Source organism: Dermacentor silvarum, chromosome 8 (assembly GCF_013339745.2).
Source record: "Dermacentor silvarum isolate Dsil-2018 chromosome 8, BIME_Dsil_1.4, whole genome shotgun sequence".
In the NCBI taxonomy this organism is placed as follows: domain Eukaryota; kingdom Metazoa; phylum Arthropoda; class Arachnida; order Ixodida; family Ixodidae; genus Dermacentor; species Dermacentor silvarum.
This window is the reverse complement of record NC_051161.1, coordinates 155,742,054-155,761,888: the sequence shown is the minus strand read 5'-3', so window position 1 is coordinate 155,761,888 and position 19,835 is coordinate 155,742,054. Positions and strand designations below refer to the sequence as shown.

The 19,835-nt window shown below is 45.0% G+C and overlaps 1 protein-coding gene across 1 annotated transcript in view; it reads left to right on the top strand.

The window, feature by feature from the left end:
- The first annotated feature begins 3,032 nt into the window (after window positions 1–3,032).
- The window catches only part of LOC125947443 (histone-lysine N-methyltransferase SETMAR-like), a 56,419-nt gene continuing 39,616 nt past the window's right edge, over window positions 3,033–19,835 (top strand). Inside the window, exon 1 of the mRNA XM_049672171.1 lies at window positions 3,033–3,148. Within this exon, the coding sequence (XP_049528128.1) occupies window positions 3,041–3,148 (108 nt within the window). The 5' untranslated portion in view covers window positions 3,033–3,040. The remainder of the gene's footprint in view (window positions 3,149–19,835) is intronic.

The following is a 19,835-nucleotide window of genomic DNA, read 5'->3' as shown; positions in this document are numbered from 1 at the left end:
ACCGACGTCACTGTGTTGGAATTGTAAAGAAAGTTTGTGATGTCATATCACATTAGAGTGATGTACAATAAGCGGTGACCCACAGCACCGGGCAAGCCTAGAGTGCAGTGAGCCGCGTCGGCTGCGAACGCACACTTGCTCGCCTAGTTTTTCTCAGCGTATTGCCGAACTAGCCAAGCACGTGTGTGCGAGAGCAGATGATGCAACAGCACGTGCGTCACAGTTTTGTGGGCCCACGTGACCAAGCTTCCTAGACGGTGATGTCACTGTCCAACTCGGCGCCCAGAAACCGAAACCGAAAATTGTTCACATAAATAGTGCGATATTAAATTATTTACCGAAAATATATCAATCTTCGAGCCTGTATCATGCTTCCTGGAGCAATAAGAAACGTTTGAAACAAAGAATGCGCAAGCCACAAATTTGATGTCTCAACCCCTTTAAGGTCGAATTTAAAAAGTGAGCCGTACACAGAACACATTGAACATGAAACTAAAACGCAGAATGCAAGCATAAAGCCATGTTGTTTTGTTCATGTTTGCAGGCTTCTGGCTGCCGAGCATAGACGACAACTTGTGAAACCGAACCACCGCTGGGTGGCAGCATGACTGTTGCAAGGCCAGGAGGCTTACCGAACATTCTGTGGCAAAGGGTCCATCGCTGTGCTTGCCTCCTCGCCATTGTAGCCCGCTTTGCCACCGTTTCTTAAGTTATTGGAGACCCGTGAGAAGAGAGTGGCCACTCGCTGCCCTGCCCCCTACCCCCCGCACCTTTCGTCAGTGATCGCTTGCGTCGCCGCCCGAATTCATCGATCTCAGCATCGTTCTCCAATATTCGCCGAACTGCACTCTTACGATGAACCCCACTGGTCATCTTGGGGAAGGCCTTTCAGAGTCCTCGAGCAAATGCTCAGATTTGGCAAATCGAAATCTGTCGGAGGAAAAAGTCTGCGCTTGTTCAAAGCAGAAATGACTCATGTGGCATGACATGCTCTGGAACTTGACGACAGTGGAGCGAGGGACGTGACTTGTTTGGATTTAGCCGATTGAAAATAACTGCTTGAAAAAAGATTCTCCACTGTAGGCCAAAAAAAACAAGAAAAGCCTGTGCTCCTAGTCGACCAGGGGTGTTCACCTTTTAATGATGCAGCTCTGTTTGAGGTGCACTGCTGTTTCACTGAAGTAAATGTCCTTCAAATTGAAATGTCCTTCAAATTGTTAATATGTGGCATGAAACTATACGAAAATTCAATATAAAGTGTACCTCATCCCGCGTAATATTTCCGGTTCCTACTTGCAGCTGTCTGTTGCACTGTTCTCGTTATGAGCGAGCCTTGCGTACGCATTACTTTAACCACTATGCATCTAGTGGTTTTTCTCTCATGCTCATCCATATGCGGCATTTTTGGGGAAGAAGCGCTCTGCAACATTTCAATTAATTGTCACAGATGATTGACAGCTATTTTTGTGGTCACCAGTGCACCTTTTAAAGTGCTACATTTGTAAGAGTACAGAGACTGCCCCCTGTTTGCCTCTTCTGTCTTGTCAAAAGCTGGTTGCTGGCTGTTCCCCCTTGTTTTGTTTTTGTCCATTGTTTTCAGCTTTTATCCCCCTGTTCTTGTCACCATATCATTTGCATCAATGAAGGCTTCTTTTGTTGGTCTTGTGTTGTCATGCCCTTCCTCGTCGTCTGCTTCACAGAGCGCCTCTAGAGATTCATCAGTTGTTTACCATGGTATGCCTATAAAGATGCATCTTTTTCTTATATGTCGTGGTTACTTTGTGTCTGTTTGCAACCAGACTACTATTTCTAGACTTATTTGAAGAGATGCTAGAGATTTACAAGTTACACATTCATTATTACCAAGTCAATCAGTTCTACTTTGATACTTACAAAACTGGAGAGAGAGAGCAAGAGAAATAAACTTTATTTAAAAAGCAGACGAAGATGGTCTTCCGTAGGTAGGTGATGTCCTCAGTCCAGAACGCCATGGTCTGGAACATTCAGGTATAAAAAATTGAGACTGGTAGTGACATGACCTTTAAATGCCTGCATCAGCACATCGTCACAACATGGATATTGTCTGTTATCTCAGGGCTAATTAACTTTTTTCCACTGAATGAATAGATTCTGTGCAAAAGTAACTACTATACTGAACCTGAAGCAATGTTGAAAACTTTACAGACATTCAAACGTACTTAAATAAGCAAAACGTACATTGAAATGGCAAAGTCCCACCAACACCATTGGTGCTGCAGTTGGGGAACGAAATTTTCGCATTCATTTTCTCCACCAAGCATATGCAAATAAAGTTTGAAAAATAATATCGAAGCTGGGAAACCATAAATTGAAATGCAAATAGGAAATAACTGACTGGAATACCTATTACGCATAATATGTACAGTCGACCACAACATTCTGAGTAAAAGCTGAATATCTGCGCAGCCTCACAATGCAGCCCAATATTCGCATTTACAGCCTCTACCAGTATATGTGAACATTGTGATCAGTTTTCCTGACTACTGTTACAGGCTGCTTGGAAATTGATCATTTTCTGAGATCTGGTGGTCTGTAAACTTTCGTGGTTGACTGTACCATCGCCATAAATTGAAATGCAAACAGGAAATAACTAACTGGAATGCCTGTTCCACATAATAAAGTTACGAAGAGGAAGCCCAATGCACAAAACGTACAAGTCTATCCAGGATATATCGAATTATCATCTACGAGGTCTGTTAGAAAAGAATCCAACCTTTTTTTTTTTTTTGCGAACACCTGATGGATATGAAACAAGCGCGCTTGCATCCGCCGACCTTGAACCTTCGTGCGCATGCGCGAATTTTTTCCCGCCTGCCGATAGCGTCAGTCGCGGGTACGCAGCGTTTGAATGAGGTAGTGCGCAGTGCTCTCATAGTTTTTTTTTTTTTGCAAAGGAAACGATGGAGCGACTGGAGCAGCGCTATTGCATCAAATTTTGCCAGAAACTGGGTGACAGCCAAATGGAAACCATTCGGAAGATTCGGCTTTCGGTGACGATGCTATGAGCAGCACACAGATTAAGGAGTGGTACAACCGGTTTAAAGACGGCCGCACATCGGTTCAGAGCGAGCCACGCCCCGGTCAGCCATCAACATGCCAAAATGACCAGGTCATTGTCGAAGCAAACGCTGTGGTGATGCAAGACCATCGTGTGACTTTCCGAGAAATTGCATAAGAGGTGGGCATCAGCACTTTTTTTGCACATTCCATTATCACCGAAGATTTGGCCATGAAGAGATTGCGGCGAAATTCGTGCCAAAGTTGCTCACGGTGGAGCAAAAGCAACTTCGTGTTGAAGTCTCTCAAGACATGCTGGATTCTACAAACAGTGACCCTAACTTCATGAACACCATAATCAATGGTGACGAGTGTTGGGTGTACGGGTACGACCCGGAAACCAAATCCCAGTCGTCACGGTGGAAGCATTCCACGTCATTAAGACCAAAGAAGGCCCCGCCAAGTGTGCAGCAACGTCAAAGTGGTGCTGACCGCTTTATTTGACTCCTGCGGTATGGTATACCATGAGTACGCACCACAGGGTCAAACAATCACCAAAGAGTACTACAGGGATGTCCTCCGTCGCCTGCGTGATGCTGTGCGGTGCGAGAGACCGGAGTTTTGGTCAACAGGAAATTGGCGCATCCATCATGACATTGCTCTTGCACATTTCTCGCACTTGATTCAGACTTTTTTGTCGAAAAACCAGACTCCTGTAGTTCAACAGGCTCCTTACTCTCCTGATATGGCCCCTGCGACTTCTGGCTGTTTCCCAAAATCAAGAGGCCATCGAAAGGAGCGCGATTTCAGACAAGAGAGGACATTGTGGCTGCAATAACAGCCGAGCTAAACTCCATTCTGAAAGAGGCCTTCTCGGAATGCTTCCAACAATGGCGGCACTGCTGGGAGAAGTGTGTGGAGTCCCAAGGAGACTACTTTGATGGTGATTAGGTTTCCAACGCTCCAGTTATGGTATGATAAAGCTTGTTACGACCGACGTGGGAGCGGCCCGCTACGCTCCAGTTATGCCAGTTTTTTTTTCTTCGGCCAAAGGTCGGATACTTTCCTAACAGACCTCGTATATCGAGCAGTCGTGAAATCCCATGCTAAAGTATACGGATGTAATACGTGTACATCGAACTCTCGTTCGTCGACACATTTGATAAATCGATCGCTGCGGCGTGCCGCGCCCCTTCAAGTGCGCTTCTAACGAATACGTGATCACTTCTCGCGTCAGCGTAAATATTTAATGCTGACAAATTTGAAACGGCACTGTTTTGACAGGTACTGTCAAACAAGATATTGAATCTCAAGGGCAGTACATATGTCATGGAGGAATGCACCACTTATTTAGCTCACTTCGCATATGGATGGCTTGTGCAAACTGTGGCCGTTCGGCAAGAGCAGAGATAACTACTCTGCTTCAAGAATGCGAAAGGCCTTCCAGTCTGATGTGCGTGCCACAAGAAAGCATGGATGACGCTCTAGTCTTTTCACCGAGTGCTGCCGGGTTTGTCACGGAGGAAGGAAAAAAACTCAGCGTGGTTTGTAGACAAAGGCTTTCCGCGAATGGCATTTTAGTATTGTGCAAGCTGTTAAAATGAATCCGACCGCAACCTCCAATTGGGCAGATCTTAGTTTTGATACCGCACGCCACAACCGCACTTCGCGGAAAGGCAACGGCGTGCAAGAGTCGTCGATGTGCGATTCGCGGGTCCATGCTGAACGCATTTCATTCGTACACGCAGTTACATGTCAGTGGGAACGGCCTTAAATGTTCTGTTTGAGCTAGAGCTTGCTAAGCTACGAGTCAGGCCAAAAGGGAACAGAAGACATAAACCCAAGAGCTGGTGGGATGAGGAGGTTAAGAAGGCCATAGAGAAACGTCGGGAAGCATCCAGGGAACACAGATATTCAAAGCGGAGGGGTGAACCAGAAGCTGATGTAGGCAGAAAATGGAACTTCTTAAACTGTAGAAGGGAAGCACCCAGTTGATCAATGAGAAGATTAGAAGAAAGGGGACCCAATGATTGTCAGAAGTAAACAAAAAAGATAGAAAAGCAGCGAAGAAATTTTGGAAACATCTCAACTCCTTGAGTAATAAGACTAGCCTAGAGCAGAGGTTTATAGTTACAGCTCAAGGTGTTCGGCTAGGAGATGAGGCAATGGAACATATAAGAACAATGATGACAGAAAAATTTAAAGAACGAGACGTAGCATGTGCTCAATCGGGTGAGGATAGACTAGTTAGTGCAGTGGCTCCACTTGCGCAAAGCGAGTAGGAAAGGGTAGAGAAGAGGGTTCCTAGTAGCACGTCGACAGGTCCTGATGGCATTCCAATTATGTTAATAAAGACATTGGGCTCAAAATCTAAGAAAGCATTAAGAGAGGCAGTGAGCAAAATGATAATGGACGGCAACGCCCCTGACGGGTGGAGACTGAGCATGATATATAAGGGAAAGGGGGACAAAGCCAACATAAACTACTGTCCCATAACAGTGACGTCAGTAGTTTACAGGGTGGTGATGCAGATTATAAAGGACAGTTTGCAGGCATGGGTGGAGAGCGAGGAGGTGCTGGGGGAACTACAAAATGGGTTCCGGAAACAAAGAAGGTTAGAAGATAATCTGTTCTCATTGACGCAGTGTATTGAAATACCAGAAAAGGAACACAGGCCCCTATGGCTCGCATTTCTGGATATCAAGGGAGCCTATGACAGTGTAATCCAAAAAGATTTGTGGGACATACTGGGCACTCTAGATGTGGAAGATGGAGTAGGTAATCTTTTAAAAGATATCTATAAAAGTAACAAGGTGCTTATAAAATGGGAAAACAAGGTATCTGGGCCTATAGAAATACAGCAGGGGCTTAGGCAGGGGTGCCCTCTGTCACCTCTGTTCATGCTGTATTTACAAGGATCAGAGAAAAAATTAGAGAGGAGCGGACTTGGCTTCAACCTTTCCTTTTTCAAGCAAGGAGAATGGATTAAACAGTCATTACCAGGACTGATGTACGCGGATGACATTGTACTTATGGCTGACAGCAAGGAAGACTTGCAGAGATTAATGGACATCTGTGGTAAAGAGGGAGATAGCTTGGGTTTGAAGTTTAGTAAAGAAACATCGGCAGTCATGATTTTTAATGATAATCAGGGCAGCGAGCATAGTATACAGGAGGTTACGCTGGAGGTGGTGGATAAGTACAAATATGGAGTGTGGATAAACAATGGGGCTGAGTACCTAACGGAACATGAAAAATATGTAACGGCTAAAGGTAGCAGAAATGCAGCTATGATGAAAAATTGGGCAGTGTGGAATTACAATAGGTACGAAGTGGCGAGAGGGATTTGGAAAGGGGTGATGGTCCCTAGTTTGACTTTCGGCAATGCGGTCCTGTGCATGAGATCAGAGGTTCGAGCAAGGTTGGGTTAGCGGTTTAAGCGAGGGGTAGGTAGACTTGCTCTGGGAGCACACGGAAATACACCAAATCAAGGGGTACAGGTTGACATGGGATGGACGTCAATCAGTGGCGCACCGACGGGGGGGGGGTTAAGTCGGCCTTGAGGCCGACTTAACCCCTGCTTTTGTTTAACCCCTTTTCTTTCCTTGCGCATTTGAGTACTGCAACTAAGATGTAAGACACGCTATCGTCTGCGCACTCGCAAAAAGCGAATTTTTTGACAATTTCCCGTGAAGAAATTGAAATTAGTGCTGTTTAGATGGTATTGGCAAACTGTCAACCCCCCCTCCCCCCCCCCCCTCCTGGCAGAGATCCTGGGTGCGCTACTGATGTCATTTGAGGGCAGGGAAGCCAGCAGCAAGATAGAATTGGAGGAGCGATTGAGAGAAATGGCAGAAAAACGGTGGGCAAGGAGAGTTTTCAGTTATTTGTACATGAGGAATGCTGACACAAAATGGAGGAAGCTGACCAGGAAATTGTCAATGAAATATTTGGACTGCAGCAGGGGTGCAAACCAGGAAACAGCGGTTAAGAAAAAGGTTGGGGAAACAGAGAGGGGTTTGTGGAAAACAGGGATGCAGACGAAATCAGCACTGGGAACATACAGAACTTTCAAGCAAGAAATTGCCAAAGAAAATATCTATGATAATTCTAGGGGAAGCTCTTTGTTGTTTGAAGCCAGGACGGGAGTATTGCGGACTAAGATGTACCGAGTCAAGTACCAAGGTATAGACATGTTGTGCGGTGCGTGTGGAGAAGAGGAAACGGCTGAACACCTCATACTTTTCTGTAAAGGGCTTAACCATATATTGCAAAGCAATGGGGCTGATTTTTTCAAAGCATTGGGGTTTAGGGACAGTGAAGGCAAAATAGACTGCAAGCGGGTAGAAATAACCAAATGGAGGTTATCTGATTGGTGGCTAAAATCGAGGCACAGGTGAAATTTCACCCACCACAATATTTGTTAATAGTCATGGCTAGGTGGCGTATGCCACCGCCCGATATAAAGGGTTCAGCCTCATCCATCCATCCAGTTCGCTAGCCGCCGTGCATGGTTAAAGGCGGGAAAAACTGCGTGTGCGCGTCTCTATTAGTGTCAAATCGAGACAATATTAATTTGCCTTGCCTGCCGACGGTTCGCTGGTTTGCTGAGAGATCACCTTTCTGCAGCAGTCCACGGGTGGGAAAAAAAAAAAAAAAACTTGCCTTCTGCTTTCGATTGACGCGGTGAGCTGCGGCAGGGTATTGAAGGACTGTGGCTGTGGTGACATTGTCGGTGCCACATTGAGAACGTCTAGCAGCAACGCAAATGAGAGCCTTCTGGCCCAAAAGAAGACATCGTGGTCACGAGTGAGTTGTGCTCCTTTAAGTTGTTTGATAGGGCGCTTTGCGAGTTGATACCGAGTGGTATGGCGTATTGTTGTGGACCTGGATGCACCTCGTACAGTAAGAGAAAGGTCCCGGGCATCTCATTTCATGAAATTCCGAATGATGAAGAACTTCCAGAGAAGTGGCTCCAAGTTTGAATGGGTCAAACGTGGAATGTGTCACATACTTGCTGAGAGAGATGCACTTTCGATTTCTTCTGACTAGAAAGCTCTCGTCTGATGCCATTGAATCTTTTTTTGGGTGGTTGAGGAGGTCAGCTGGAAGCAACGATCAGACAGACTCACGGGCAGTTTTGTGCGGAACAGAAAACTCTCTGAAGACAGGTATTGCGTCAACATCAACAAACAGCAACGTGATGGACACGGAAGATAGCACATGCTCGTCGCTACGCAGGCAACTGAGCGTAAGCGCTACGCCGGCAACTGAGCGTAAGCACTACGCCAGAACCATCCGAAGAATTTCCCAAATAGGTGATAGAATCGCTGTTCAACCACATTACCCGGCGCAAAGAGACGATTCGTTTGCCAGAATGTACAGCACTAGGGATGGTTGGCAGATACCTGTGGAGAGCTGTTAATGAGCGGGTGTCTTGCAAAGAATGCCTCAGTTTGTTGACAAAGCCCATGTCCTCGGCGCCGTCACATTCTCTTATCAGGCTCCAAGACAGAAGCCGTCTGTTATATTCGTCAGATGAACTCGTAGTTGTGCTGAACTCTTTGCACAAGTAGGTTGAAGTAGTGCTCGCTAAGCTAAGAAATTTTACGCAGCCGCTGAGGGAGACTGCCGTGAATGCTGCTCAAGTGCTGCGAGAGCGTGAACTATTGAATTGTCCAGTGCCTGAGCATCACGAGAAGCTGTTTTAGATCATGGTGACAAAGTTCTTCCGCCATCTATTCACTAATTTTGTGCTGAAGATAACGGACAAGAACGACATCGCAAAAGTTTTTGCACAGAAGCCCCTGTCACGAAAGCTCCACAAACTTTAAATCCAAATGATGGCAATAAAAGTTTTTGTTGTGCAGTTATTAGAGCGGACATTATTTTTTTCCACACTGGCATACAAAACATATGTAATAATGAGCAGAAGGAAAATGAAGCTTCATAGTATAGATGAGAGTTGTGGTTTTCCTTTTATCGTTCTTTTGGAAGAAGCAATGCGTGGCGGCCTGTACGCTTCTGTGTCGGCGTTAAACGCCCGCAGATGTTGTAAAACAATAGAATCGGCACCGGTAAAAAAAAATAGCATGATATATAGTTATGCTACAGCGCACGCCGCTGTAGAGCGTCCTGTTCTGGGGTAGCACCGCCAACTGGTGGTGAGTGACAACACTAGGCGCGACGACCGATTCCCTGCGTTCTCGGCTATGCTCTAGGGCAACAGCTGAGCTGTGGAGGAGGAGGGAAATCTCAGCGGTGGCACAGAATGGCATTGACGGAAAGGGCAATGGCGGCGCTGGGGAGGAGGAGGGAAATGTAAGCAGCAGCGCAATAGGAGCGTTGAGGCATAGCCTCCTATACGATCGAACCAAACAGGCGTTTGGTCCACGTTTCCTATCTGGTCTGTGTGGTACTCGTGCGCCGCTCGCAGCGCGTTAACAAAGCGGTGAAACTTGATCACTTTGACATCGTACTCGCGTGGAAGTCTTTGGCAGAGTGTTGTCCGGCGGCGGATGCTGAGTTGTCGCTTCATAAATCTCCGAAGCCATCCCTCGCTTGCCTCGAAATCCGTAGGAGAAATGTGGCATGCGATTGCAAGAGCCTTGGTGCGGAGCATCTCGGCTGACAACACGTAGCCGTTTTTCCTGATGTCCGTGACGTATTTCATGAACACCTTCTCGAGTGTTGGAAATTTGCAAGGCTTGCCGCGGAATGCTTTCCTAGTCTTGTTTGTTGTGGCCAGCTCTTCCTTTTGATCGCACCACCCACGCACGCACTTGTCGTCGACGTGGAAATTCTGGCCGGCTGCACGTTTTCCATTCTGTTCGGCATATGCGACAACTTGAAGTTTGAACGCAGCATTGTACGCGGTTAAGCAATTTTTAGATGCAAAGCAGCTTATGGCGGGGGCTTTGTCCGTCCCTCCCGCAGCGTCCCACACCCCCACAGCGCATGCGCATCCCCTCCCCCTCTCCTCTCCTACACTCCCTCTTTCTCTCCTCTAGGAATCCGGAGCGGCGTGCACGACAAGTGGTGCGACAGCTGCATACTCCGCTGGGGGCGCCACGGTAGTTCTGTGGTATATCAAAATGACGGAGCGCGCGCGCCTCATTCTCTCTCCTGTGCAGTGCCGCGATGAGTGCTCGGGCCACTGCCGTGAAACCATCTCCCGCTCAAGCTAACCATCTCCCCGCTGCTTTGCATCCACACATGGTTCCCTTTGGCGCGAGATGGAGTAATTTTTCTTCATCAGAATGCTACGGAAATAGAGCAAGCAGCAGAATGCTGGCGTAGCGCGAGGAAAGGGTCATCAGTAGGTCATGCTCGTCAGAAGTGAGGACATTGTGGATGTAAACAGTGTAACCAGGTTTCCTGCGACTGACCAGCTAAGTGAATTTCCTGCAGTTTTTTTCTTTTTATCGCAAGCGCGGTTGTGCTATAGGCAGTCGTCAAAATGAACGGTGGCACTAAGGATCAATGGCGCCGGCGAGAAAAGCGACAAGATCTCCCAGATAGTGCCGCCCGCCCGAAGCTCACAGATAGCGCCGCGTGATGAAGCCGCAGGACAGCTATTGCCATCTGATGGCTCCCGCGAAATGCGCCGTACGTGAGACGTGACGACGATGCCGTTTGTTGGCGAGATTTTATTTATTTATTTTTTTTCCAAAATTTGGACTGCAAAGTTGGGGGGAGCAGCCCTTATACGAGCGCGGCCCTTAGTCGAGTGTATACAGTAACTGTCTGGAACGCTTGTTACACATAGTATGTAACATCTCTATAAATTTAAATGCGAACAGGAAATAACTGAATGGAATGCCTGTTACACATAATATGTACAGTCTCCATAAATTGAAATGCGAACAGAAAATAACTGTCTGGAATGCTTGTTACAGATAGTATGTAACATCTCCATAAATTTAAATGCGAACAGAAAGCAAGTGAATGGAATGCCAGTTACACATAATATGTACCGTCTCCATAAATTGAAATGCGAACATAGTAAGTAACATCTCCATAAATTTAAATGCAAACAGGAAAGAAGTGACCGAATGTCTGTTAAGCATAATTCCATGGAAGTGCAACATGTAATCATTCTGTAGCAGGTTTCGAAGCATGGAGCAGTCATAAGTGTATGTTTTGGAGCCTGAATCAGGTCACAACTACAAATGCAGGTGAATCGGGAAACCGAATTACACTTTCGACTAGTTTCATAATTGTTTTCATTTTAATTTGTGCTGATGGTACATTGCTTCAGGATAAAATAATGAATGTAGCAATTAATGCGAAACACATTTTGATTCTTTGCTTCACAGCCTCACCTACCATTGCTTTGTATGCTAGGACACCTTGCCAGCTTTCTAGGGGCTCAAAAGAGAAGTGGTACACCATGCCCGTTAAGGTTATACAAAAAATTACATAAAGCACAACCTGTAGCCTCCAACATGGCTCTTCTGCCTCGACGTTCTCTCGTAACGTGTTCTATGTGCGACTTTCTGCAGCAGAAGCTCCATCAATGCGATTTAGAACTGGCGAAGGAAAGTCTGAAACCTGTAATCAGCTTACCTGACTATGAAAAGCTGGCATGTTTTTCATGTGGACACAGTGACATTAGCCACATATCAATTCACAATTTTCATGTAGGTCGAGTCAAATGGCAACTGCCCTTACCACATTTGTGGCTGATAGCACCCCAGCAACATGTCATAAAGCTTTAACCTGGTACCTAGGAACTGTAGGCCATCATCTAAAGCCATTCTGGAGACACGAGGTGATCCTTTCTGCTAGACATTTGAACAATGAAGGAAAATGGGGTTGCACTGTGCATTATAGTAGGAACATTTTTGTTTGAACTGGCACATGTAAGATCATTTTGTGTAGAATAAAAAGATGACATGATTGTCAGCTAATCTAAAATGTGTAGATGCCAAAAGATTACTCCAGAGACATAATCGGAGCCATCGAAGATGCAGATGTCCCACCATTGCAGTAAATAAAAGTGAGGTTAAGGCTAAGCTCAGGTACGTTTTTAGCCGAAAGGCCTGCTGCATGCTAAAAAGATGCATCACCATTTTGTATGGTACAGTCCCTCACTAACGGCAACAGCATATCTTGAGGCATTGAATAAAACATCTTTGTCGACAGAACAGGCACATGATGCAATTTTATTGTGCTGAATTGACAAATGCATGTGGAAGAGGTTTCCTACCAAGACTTTTTCAGCTTAGTGAAATGAAGCTAGTATTTTACCTGGCAGCCATACTGGACTCATTTCCTTCTAGATTATATTGCATGGATGGGTTCTGTATGTTGTCTGTTTCCTTAAATTATTAGGTAACATCTTAGTTACTAACATACAATTTATTAGCTAACATTTTAGATAGCTGGCAGAGGCCTTCGTCCTGCAGTGGGCATAAAAGTAGGCTGATGATGATATTGTGGTGGGAAACTTGCTACCAGGAATAGACCTTCCTATACATTCATACGAGATTGTTTCTAGTGAGAATGCTACTTCCTGTGCTTTCTCCATGCTTCTGCACCACGAAACCTCCAACTATCGCTTACTGGGGTGGTATTCCCAAGCGATCAGTTTCGGGGATACTTTCATTTTTGTCATATTTCGCGTCAGTAGCACTGGACGCATCGGTGTTTACGGGCGACAGCATTCTTGGCATGATGCTAAGCATGGTTTCTTAGCATAGAGCCAAGAACGCTATTTCCCACAAACGCAGACGCGGTCAGCGCTCGTCATGTGAAATCTTGTGAAAGCCCCACAACTAGGCCCACAGAAAGTTCTTGTGAAAGTAGCCCCAAAGGTGATTGCCCAGGAATACCACTTCTTGTTTCCACTGCAAAGAAGTTAACTTGCAGTCCAAGCACAAAAACAAGGCTGTCTTCATTAATGTACACCGGATCGATATGTTGGTATGTGCATCAGCTGAATAGTGAGATACATTAACATGTAATCAATGATCTCCACAGCTTTTAAGCAGCACAGACATCTTGTCTTTTTGTAAAGCTGCATTCCTGGCCATGATAATCATTGGTGCTGCTGTCTATGATCAATAAAGGAAACTGATAAGGCAAGGCAGGGCTTAGTACATTCTTAAAACTGATGTTTATGCTGAAAATTATGCAATATATTTCCAAATGTAAAAAACTCTTCAAAATAAAAATGGTAAGGCTAAACTGTAACTTAATTAAACCATGAATAACAAAAAAGAAGTGCAGTGTTTTCAATTCAAGCTAATATTACTTGTGAATACCGTTGCCGAATGATTTCACCACCAGAGTTCTCTCTGGTAATTTCACTATGGATGTCTGTGCCTGAAAAGTATGCGTAGTCACAATGCTTGGTGGTAAAATTGCACGGATAGCTGAACTCATTGAAAACAAGGGAGGAGTCAAGGCCATGCTTAGAATGTAAGAGAGCACCTTAATCGGAACAATTTTGTACGGTACTCATTTTGGGGCACGGGTGTAGCCTGTTATGAAGAATTCGGGTGCATAAAAGTGGAGCCTCCTGGAAATTGGAGGAATGCTATCCTGAGGGGACTAAGCCAGTCTAGGTTGGTACAGTACTGTCATACTGCTTCCATTATGAATTTACCTTGTGTGCCGATATGCATAGATTCTGGAGAAAGAAACAAGACTTATTAGCCAAGGAAAGTCCTGCATTTCACCTGTGTGCCACACTGACGTTATTTTAACATAATAGGTTTCACGGTCATTTCGCTGATGCAGGTTGTTTTTATGCAGGGAAAAATAAAAAAAAAGACTTGCAATGACCTACCTTATTTTCATGTTCCCCAGCATGATTCTTCATAAACCAACTAGCATCAGTCACATGGTACCACATAAGCTATCAGCACTACTAAGGTCAAGCTGCCATATGTGTGTAATAATTAAACCTCAATATAACAAACATGGATATAATGAGTTAACACACATCAGAATGTAATTTTAGAACTAATATATGCTTATAACAAATATTGGAGGTACTATATTGATGTTATTTTCATGCGGTAACATAGTTTGTCCAGCACAGGATACAAGAAGGGAACAGACAAAAGCTGTGGTTTTCCAGAGGTGAGTACAACGCCTGACATCAGACAGACAGTGATGCACAGATAGTTCATGCACCAGTTTGTGTTTTTTGGAAATGATGCTATGTAAAACAAGGGAGTCTTTTGTCATTTGTTTTTCATTTTGAGCAGGTTGCAACACAGTATATCCGAGTGGTTCAATAAGTACGTGTAGGCCAACTTTATGCAATAACTGAAGTGTGATATAGAACTAACAATCACACTGCACTATCACTGCTGCATACTATGGGAAAAAACATATGGGAATTTTTTTTTTTTAGCTCTGAACGTGGGGTACAAAGATATAGCTGGACTTGTGATGATACACTACTGATTGGATACACAAAAGCTCACAGATCTCATGCCAGAAAGTCAGGTTTTCCCCCGAAAGATTAAGCGGTGGTTTAGTCGTTATGACAAACGAGTTCTTTCCTCCTCATTTGGCGCATCCCTTATTCAGCAATCGAGCTGCACTGTATGGCACCCTGTTTGTCAGCTACTGAAGCAGAACTCAAAAGGTGTGCCTGACACTACTATAACTAAAAGCCGTGGAGGAGGAAGTTGCCCTTAATGTGAAAGTATGAAAGTAGATTCATCCAAATTGTTAGTTGCCTTGTTTTTATCCACCTAATTTAACCACTCGATTCGTGTCCAATCTCCCACTGTGGGTATGCGCCACAACCATTCGGGTCAACAACAACAGCAGCAGTTGAGCTGCCACCCATGACATTGGCATGTCAGGCTGCTCTGCTGGTTTGGCACCATGGACATATGTCAATAAATGGTAGATCTACTCGCCACCTACACTTTCGCCCCACCTCTGCACGAGCCGCTACACAAGGCAATGATTCTCATTCCTGAACAACAGGCATGGCAAGCTCGAAAGTGGAGAAAACAAAGACAATGCAGCCACTAATGCTACCTGAAATTCACTGTGCTATTGCAAGTGCCCTAATGCACTGACGAACATTGTGAAAGGTGGACTTGCAGTGTGAGAAAACTCAACCATTACTGTATAACTATTTTTCTCCAGAAGATTGAAGAAATTTTTCTTCGAGCAAGCCTAACTTAATGCCACGTCCTGGACCATTGCCCCTGCACTCTATTACTATAAAGAAGCTGTATTTATCACCATAAACTTCACACATTTCTTTCAGGCAAACAAAGCAGAATACCAGACTATTACCAAACCGCAGCCTCGTGTGGCTGGCGCTTTCAGGTTTGCCTTTGTGGGTAGTCGTGGTTATTATGTGCGTGCATTGGCTGGCCATTACCTGAGTGAGCCCAATCAGTTGTGAGTGAGGCCACAGAAGAGGTAACATGCTAGCACGGAGAAATAAAATGCAAACGGGGCATGCCAACATGAACGCAGAAGCTGCAAATATTTAGTTTCATTTTCTTATAGGAGCTCAGTTTGTGTTCTCCAACAAAGAAATGTGCATTGCACTCAAAAAGTCCCAGCCAAGCAGACTTATTCTGCCTGCAGTGTCCAGCATAGTCTTCCTACTCTGGTACTCTCATTCCCACATGTGAGAACTGAATGCATCCATGCACTGTTTAATACAATGTGCATAACATGAACATGTGACATTCATGTGCTGCCATGAACAAGGCTGCAGTCTCCTTGCACTCTCCTGCAGTTTTTTAATATCCCATCACGTTTCGTTTAGCCTGTGTACATTTGTCGACAAGTTTGCCGATTTCCTCTGTGCATTGGATTATTGACCCAGTTGTATCAGTGGCCGTGACCAATCAGTACCACACTGTTGAACGAGCAAAGCAGTGGAGGAAAGCAAATGGAAAAGAACATGTAAGAAAAGAATGAAGAAAGAATGCAGGCAAGTCACACTTGCATGGGTCTCAGTGTATCAGAGTGCAACACTCTGACACACTAGTGCTAGTGGACGCATGTGCCTATGCCCACTAGCACTAGGTACTGGGTTACAACCCAGCTTGTGCAATTCTGTAAAGCTAAACAATGCACACTGAAATGGTCAATAGTGCTGCAAAAAACTTATTAACATTTAGAATGAATGCTCTTTTGGACACTTTAATGCTGCCAAGCATTGAAAAAGTGTAGTGTGCCTAATTTACTGATCAGTGGATGTCGCGAACATGTATGTACGCCCCAGATGTTTAACACAAGCTCCCACTCCTTCACCACATGCTGCAGCTTATGCAATGCTGCACAGATTTAGAACAGCAGCTGCCGCAAGTGCAAATGATGATCCAACACCAATAAAAGGCACTGTGATAAACAATTGTAGATTAGTCAAATGCATTCTGCAATTAAACAAGTCAGTTCTGTGTTCTGAATTGTTAATTCATCCTAGCCCAGCCATCTGCTGCCTCATGGTTGGCTGGCTTGGTAGAGCTACTACTGCCTCAGAAACACGGTGACACCGCATTTGATCCAAGTCCAGGGAAGACTTAATTCCAAAGCTTGCTTTCCAAGGAACCCGTATGTACTTCCTTTGATGCTTCAAGCTAATTTCAAGTAAATGCCAACTTTCATGCTTTCATTAATGTTGAAGCAATACGTACTTATGTGGATGCAACTGGTTGTTTGAGCGTTGCAGTGGTGCTTCTAAGGACGTGCAAGACAACTAAGCTTACTGGGAGCATAAATGGGCTTTATTGCTTATACTGAAGTTCAATTATTGCAATGAGGCTAGCTATAACAATGCTTTAAAGCTGTCTTGCACAACCCGAGTGACAATGCCAGAGCGCTATGACATGACCAGCGAAATCTGCTAAAACACGTGTTGCTGAGCATGTTGAACAAAACAGCATTTTTGCAGCATTTCGGAAGCCAAGGTTCTGGTAAAATCTTGCTTTATCCCACGTTTTCTTTTTGTTGATAATTGAAAGGCTTGTGCTGCCATTGGCAAAATAAAAGTTTACCCTAATGTGTTCCTCTCAGACGCCAGTCTGTGTGCAAGTGTGGTCTCCATTGCGGCCCTTCCAGATATTTTAAGAGACGAAAGCTTTTTGCAGAAATGCAGAGCAGAAATGAACCATCATAGACATGGAAGCGGTACGAGAAAACTGGACAGTTGTGCTGGGGTGTGCTTTGAAGACGAGGCCAGAGTAAAGCACACAGATACACATACTGAGGTGGCAGTTGCAACTTAGCTGGCACTGCGTGACCTGTCCCGTTTCTTCAGCATCTGAAGTCTGCTCACATCCATTGCTACAAACAGACCTACAAGCATTACAAAACTAGTTTGCTCTGCATTTTTGTTGCTTGTTGTGTTTGGTATTTTTGGTCCTGAAGTCCTTATGTTCTTTGATAAACAACTAGGCAGAGAACAAGTTGTGTAGTTTGCTGCAAGTTTGTCGCAACTATCAGCCACTGAAAACTGCTTGCTGCATCTTCACTTTTAAGCTGATGCAATAAATTATACACAGTACTGCATAGGCAAACGAATACTGTTTACGTGAAATTGAATTACTTCTAATGAACACTAGGCGAACATGGAAGGCCTCGGGCTGGAGTTAGTGTTTCAACAAAGGGAATTATCTTTTTCAGAGCCTAGAACAAGACAAGCCAGTGGCTTCCCTTGTTCATCTCTCTGTCAACTTTTTATCCTGCACCAATTACTACAAAACTTACATGGCATACTACTACTGCAGTACCCAATGTTGGTCTCAAATTTAGCCAAGAAGCAGAGCAGCTGAATTTCTCAGAGCTAACAGGCCCCCAATTCAGTAGAACTTGTTACTGGGCGAGTTGGTTGACATCTGAGGAATGCATGGTTGCGCGAACAGGAAAAGAAAGACTTCAAAAGAAAAGTAGGAAACGATAGGTCAGGCGCTGAAACTCAGTGCCTGACCTATCGTTTCCTACTTTTCTTTCTAAGTCTTTCTTATCCTGTTCGCGCAACCATGCTTTCCACAGGCCCCCAATGTACCCACTTTGGTGTGAAGTCAAAGAATCTGGCAACTCTGGGATACAGGCATTCTGTTTCTTGGATAGGCAAGAGCTGCATCTGGGGTACGCCCATGACATACCGGACGTGCGAGGTATTTGAGAACACAATGTTGGCTTCAGGCAGAAATAGACATATTTTCACCAAACTTTGGGAAATACTTCTCTTGCAGTTTATTTCCACAATTACTCAAAGAACCCACCATCCGCAGCAATAACCGATTGCATTTGGCTTCGGAAATGGCTGCATGCACGGATCAAGTGGTCCTTAGAGATGTTGGCCATTGAGTCAGCAATGGCGCCCTTCAGCGAGTCTTTTGTATTATGTGGCTGTTTGTTGGCCTCTCTCTCTCTCAACAACGCCCCAAATATAGTAGTCGAGCGGATTTAAATCTGGAGAACTAGGATGCCACAAGTTTGGAGTGATGTGGTCGTAGAAGTTGTCAGCCAGCCACTCCTGGGTGACGCAGGCGGTGTGGGCGGGAGCCGAATCTTGCTCAAAGACATAAGGTCTTCCTCTCGAAACAGTCTCTATCCAGGGCTTTGCAACAGTGGCAAGCAAGCACTTCCGTGTACGCGGCAGCATTAACACGGAGTCCTTCTGCAAAAAAAGTGTGGCGGCATAACAACACCCTTGTTGCTGACGACGGCTAACACCATCACAGACGGAAATTTTGTGTGCATCACTGTAGGCACCTTCATCAGCGCTTGCGCAAAGCCACCTGTCATTTCAGCGGTTAACTTTTTGGTCTTGGCCAAAGTTTTTTCATCTGAAAGAAACCAGAGCATTCCAGGCTCCTCACGTGAGCCTCTTCAGCTTGTTAGCAAGCGCTTTGACCACAGCAAAGATTCTCCAGAGTTTTATCGGACATGGATTGCCCCCTCCTCGTGACATAGGAATTGTACCTCAAGACCTCGTGCACAGCGAGCCTGACAGTCGACTCTGAGACTTGGAGCTCCTTTGCAATGGCCCGTATTGACTTCCCTGGGTCGTCACTCACGATCACTTGCAGCCGCCGGAGAAAATCGGGGGTTTTGACGACGTCTGACCACTGACTGTGCTTCTTCCTTTTCGCCACAGATACCACGTCATTGCCAGAACACATCAGTTCTGTCCGCACCTTGTAAACGAGAGACTTCACTACGTTCAGAAAGGTGGCAATTTTCAAGTCACTGAGGTGTGCGGCCAGGGCGACGAAGACTGCATGGCGTTTCATTTTCTGCGTCAACCTGCACACTTCCATGTTTGAACAAACTGCACAGTATGAATGATAAGGGGTCAACCAACAAGAAGCTACACACCTGGATAGATATGATGAGCCTGCTGGTGCCTATAGCAATAAGGAATAGTGTTCTCAAACACCTTGTGCAACCGGTACGTTTGTTGCCGTGACTTACCTCTGTGGCTATTGCGTAGCGATGTCAAGCCTGAGGCTATGGTTCCGTTCCCAGCTGCTGTGGCTGCATTCCAATGGGGATGCACAATACTTGGGTTCCAAGCATTACACTCATGTTAAATAACCTTGGGTGGTCGAAATGAACCTAACAGCCTCTACTATTACAATATCCCTAATTGTCTCCACATTGCTTTGGGACATTAAACCCTATTGCTGAATGAATCATGTTTGCTGCCTTCCTGAAGTGTGACCTTTCTGATGTAACTGATGCAAATAAATGGCACGAAAAAGCAGGTGTACAAACATGGACACAAGTAGAATAAAAGGGCAAATACATTTTTTGTCTTACTTATGTTTGTATGCCTGCTTTTCCATACCCATAAC